The sequence below is a fragment of the Neopsephotus bourkii genome, unplaced genomic scaffold (genome assembly GCF_033783945.1).
Source record: "Neopsephotus bourkii isolate Nb327-2 ecotype Australia unplaced genomic scaffold, CSIRO-AGI_Nbou_v1 NB_1832, whole genome shotgun sequence".
NCBI classification, from domain to species: Eukaryota; Metazoa; Chordata; class Aves; order Psittaciformes; family Psittacidae; genus Neopsephotus; species Neopsephotus bourkii.
This window is the reverse complement of record NW_026902305.1, coordinates 9528-13937: the sequence shown is the minus strand read 5'-3', so window position 1 is coordinate 13937 and position 4410 is coordinate 9528. Positions and strand designations below refer to the sequence as shown.

The window sequence follows — 4410 nt, the reverse complement described above, 5'->3', positions numbered from 1 at the left end:
GATGTGAGGCAGGCGGCGCCGCCGGCCTCTTTCTGCTGCTGCCGCGGAGCTGAGGTGAGACCGGGCACGGCTGGGGCGGGACCGGAACCGGAACCGGGGCCAGGCTTGAGGGAGGCGGAACCGGAACCGGAGCCGCGGCGGGGCCCAGGCCGCGGCCTTGGGAGACGAACCGGGGACGGGGGGAGTGTGGGGGGGGGGAAAGCCGCGGGGCGCGCTCTGCGCATGCGTAAGGGACGGAGGCTGCGCCTCATTGGCGGAGGGCGGCCCCGCGCATGCGTAGAGAGGGGCGGGGCGGTCCAACACGTGTCTGGGGGGGGTCAGCCAATGGTATTGACCCAATAGGGGGTCCCCTTAATGCTATGGCCCAGTGGGGGGGTTTCTCTCAATGGTCTCACCAATTGGGGGAGTCCCCTTAATGCTATGGCCCAATAGGGGGCTCCCTCTCAATGGTATCACCCAATGGGGGGTCCCTCTCAACGGTATTGACCCAATGGGGGTGTCCTATTCAGTGCTATGGCCCAATGGGGGGCTCCCTCTCAATGGTATTGACCCAATGGGGGGGGTCTTCTTAATGTTATGGCCCAATGGGGGGGTCCCTCTCAATGGTAGCACCCAATGGGGGGATCCCCCTCAATGCTATGACCCAATGGGGTGTCCCCTCCATGGCCTTGCCCAATGGGGATCCCCGTTGCAGGCCCCGCCCCCACGATGCCGGTCGCCCGGAGCTGGGTTTGCCGCAAAACCTACGTGACCCCGCGGCGACCTTTCGAGAAATCCCGCTTGGACCAGGAGCTGAAGCTCATCGGTGAGGGGGAGGGGCTCCCCGACCCCCCTTGTCCTGCCCAGCCCCCCCCTTGTCCTGCCCATCCCCCCTTTTCCTTCCCTTTTCCCCCTTCCCTTTTCCATCCCTTTCCTTCTCTTTCGTTTTCCCTTCCCTTTTCCCCCATTCTCTTCATTTCCTTTCTGTTCCTTCCTTTCCCATTCCCATTCTCCCATTGAGATCCCATTGAGATCCCATTGTGATCCTGTTGTGATCCCAGGGGAACAAGCGCGAGGTCTGGCGCATCAAGTTCCCTTGCCCCATCCCCATTATCCCATAGCGATCCCACAGTGATCCCATAGTGATCCCATTGCTGTTCCCCCATTGTTCCCCATTGTTATCCCATTGTTCCCCTGCTGTTATCCCATTGTTCCCCATTGTTATCCCATTACCCCCAGGTGAGTACGGGCTGCGGAACAAGCGCGAGGTCTGGCGCGTCAAGTTCCCTTGCCCCATCCCCATTACCCCATAGCGATCCCACAGTGATCCCATCATTACCCCACTGTTATCCCATAGTGATCCCATTGCTGTTCTCCCCCAGGTGAGTACGGGCTGCGGAACAAGCGCGAGGTCTGGCGCGTCAAGTTCCCTCGCCCCATCCCCATTATCCCATAGTGATCCCATTGAGATCCCACTGTTACCCCATCATTACCCCACTGTTACCCCATTGTTCCCCATTGTTACCCCAGGTGAGTACGGGCTGCGGAACAAGCGCGAGGTCTGGCGCGTCAAGTTCCCTCGCCCCATCCCCATTATCCCATAGTGATCCCATAGCGATCCCCCTGTTATCCCATTGCTGTTATCCCATAGTGATCCCATTGCTGTCCCCCAGGTGAGTACGGGCTGCGGAACAAGCGCGAGGTCTGGCGCGTCAAGTTCCCTCGCCCCATCCCCATTATCCCATAGTGATCCCATAGCGATCCCACAGTGATCCCATTGTTCCCCTGCTGTTATCCCATAGTGATCCCATTGCTGTTATACCCCAGGTGAGTACGGGCTGCGGAACAAGCGCGAGGTCTGGCGCGTCAAGTTCCCTCGCCCCATTCCCATTGTCCCATAGTGATCGCACAGTGATCCCATTGTTACCCCATCATTACCCCGCTGTTATCCCATTGTTCCCCATAGTGATCCCATTGCTGTTATACCCCAGGTGAGTACGGGCTGCGGAACAAGCGCGAGGTCTGGCGCGTCAAGTTCACCCTGGCCAAGATCCGCAAGGCGGCGCGGGAGCTGCTCACGCTGGACGAGAAGGATCCGCGCAGACTCTTTGAGGGTCAGAGCCCACCCCGACCCCATCCCCTGCCCCATTCCCGACCTGATCCCTGCCCCATCCCCTGCCCCATTCCTGACCCCATTCCCTGCTCCGATCCCTGCCCCGTTCCCAGTCCCGTTCCCTGCCCCATTCCCAACCCCATTGTGGGGTCCATTCCCAGCCCCATTCCCTGCTCCATTCCCAACCCCGATCCCTGCCCCATTCCCAGCCCCGTTCCCAACCCCATTCCCTGCCCCATTCCCAACCCGATCCCAGCCCCAGCCCAACCCCAATCCCAACCCCCATCCCGGCCCCATTCCTGACCCCCATTCCCAACCCTATTCCCGACCCCGATGCTGGCCCCATTCCTGACCCCCAACCCAGCCCCAATCCCAACCCCATTCCCAATCCCACTCTCAGCTCCATTCCCAGCTCCATTCCCATTGTTACCCCGTTGTTCTCCCACTGTTCTCCCACTGTTCTCCCACTGTTCTCCCACTGTTCTCCCACTGTTCTCCCACTGTTATCCCACTGTTATCCCATTGTTACCCTGTTGTTATCCCACTGTTATCCCATCGTCACCCCATTGTTCTCCCGCTGCTCTCCCATCGTTACCCTATTGTTATCCCACTGTTATCTCATCATTCCTCCCCCATTCTCCCCTTGTTACCCCATTGTTACCCTGCTGTTACCCCGTCATTACCCCATCATTCTCCCATCACTCTCCCATCGTTACCCTGCCGTTATCCCACCATTACCCCACCATTATCCCACTGTTATCCCATCCCTCTCCCATCATTCTCCCATTGTTACCCCACCATTACCTCATTGTTCCCCCATTATTCCCCCACCATTATCCCACCATTATCCCATCATTATCCCATCATTATCCCATCATTATCCCACCATTATCCCACCATTATCCCACCATTATCCCATCATTATCCCACCGTCGCCCGCTGCGGGTCCCGCAGGGAACGCGCTGTTGCGGCGCCTGGTGCGCATCGGGGTGCTGGACGAGGGCAAGATGAAGCTGGATTACATCCTGGGGCTCAAGATCGAGGACTTCCTGGAGCGCCGCCTCCAGACCCAGGTCTTCAAGCTGGGCCTGGCCAAGTCCATTCACCACGCGCGGGTGCTCATCCGCCAGCGCCACATCCGGTGGGTGCCCCATTGACACCCTATGGGTGCTCCATTGATACCCTATGGGTGCTCCATTGATACCCTATGGGGGCCTCCATTGATACTCTATGGGTGCTTCCATTGATACCCTATGGGTGCCTCCATTGATACCCTATGGGTGCTCCATTGATACCCTATGGGTGCCCCATTGATACCCTATGGGGGCCTCCATTGACACCCTATGGGGGCCCCCACTGACACCCAATTGGTACCACCTTAGCACCCTATGGAGTCCCCCATAAACACCCTATGGGTGCTCCTTTAGGGTTCCCCCCCCATCAATGGTACCTTCCACTGTGCCCCTTAGCATTACCTGGCCCATTCCATTCCCCTCCCTCCCGGGGGTGTTTTTGAGCTGAATTCCACCGTTTCTGGGCATTTTTAAATGATGTTTTTTCATGCTCCATCCTTACCTATACCCATAGGGACCCCCCCATCATATACAGGGGTAAGGGTACCCCTATGCCATTAAAACCCCCCTTATCCCCTTAGAACCCCCCCCATCAATGGTACCTCCCACAGTGCCCCTTAGCATTACCTGGCCTGTTCCATTCCCCTCCCTCGGGGGGGGGGCGGGTGTTTTTGGGCTGAATTCCCCCGTTTTTGGGCGTTTTGAACCGGGGTTTTTTGGGGTGCCCCCCCCGCGGCAGGGTCCGGAAGCAGGTGGTGAACATCCCCTCCTTCGTGGTGCGCTTGGACTCCCAGAAACACATCGACTTCTCCCTGCGCTCCCCCTATGGCGGCGGCCGGCCCGGCCGCGTCAAGCGCAAGAACGCCAAGAAGGGGCAGGGCGGGGCCGGCGCCGGAGAGGACGAGGAGGAGGATTAAGCCACGCCCCCTTCCCCTCTTGGGCCACGCCCCCTTCCCCATTTGGCCACGCCCAGTCCATCCGCGACATTGGCCCCGCCCACCCCTCCCGCCGGCGGGGAGGTGAGCGGCGTTTGGGAGCGTTTTGGGGCGTTTTAAGGCGTTTTGGGGCGTTTCAGGGCGTTTTTTGGGGGGGATTAGGGGGTTTTGGGGTGTTTTATGGGGGAATTGGGGCGTTTTGAGGCTTTTTTGGAGGATTTAGGGAGTTTTGGGGAGGATTGGGGAGTTTTGAGGCTTTTTTCAGGAATCGGGGCGTTTTGGGGTGTTTTTAAGGAGGGAATTGCGGGGT

The 4410-nt window shown here is 59.0% G+C and overlaps 1 protein-coding gene across 1 annotated transcript; it reads left to right on the top strand.

Annotated features, from left to right (window-relative positions):
- The first annotated feature begins 696 nt into the window (after nt 1–696).
- On the top strand, nt 697–4122 carry RPS9 (ribosomal protein S9). Its single transcript, XM_061343950.1, has 4 exons — nt 697–805; nt 1971–2093; nt 3047–3233; nt 3905–4122. The coding sequence occupies exons 1-4, from the start codon at nt 709–711 to the stop codon at nt 4080–4082; spliced, it is 585 nt and encodes a 194-aa protein (XP_061199934.1). The 5' UTR covers nt 697–708; the 3' UTR covers nt 4083–4122.
- The last annotated feature ends 288 nt before the right edge of the window (nt 4123–4410 follow it).

What these genes read in the sequence shown, in the direction of transcription:
- RPS9 (XM_061343950.1), top strand. Translation starts at nt 709, where the DNA reads ATGCCGGTCGCCCGGAGCTGGGTTTGCCGCAAAACCTACGTGACCCCG. An exon ending in TCCGCGCAGACTCTTTGAGG is followed by an intron (nt 2,094 to 3,046) that starts GTCAGAGCCCAC and finishes CGGGTCCCGCAG; the next exon opens with GGAACGCGCTGTTGCGGCGC. An exon ending in ATCCGCCAGCGCCACATCCG is followed by an intron (nt 3,234 to 3,904) that starts GTGGGTGCCCCA and finishes CCCCCGCGGCAG; the next exon opens with GGTCCGGAAGCAGGTGGTGA.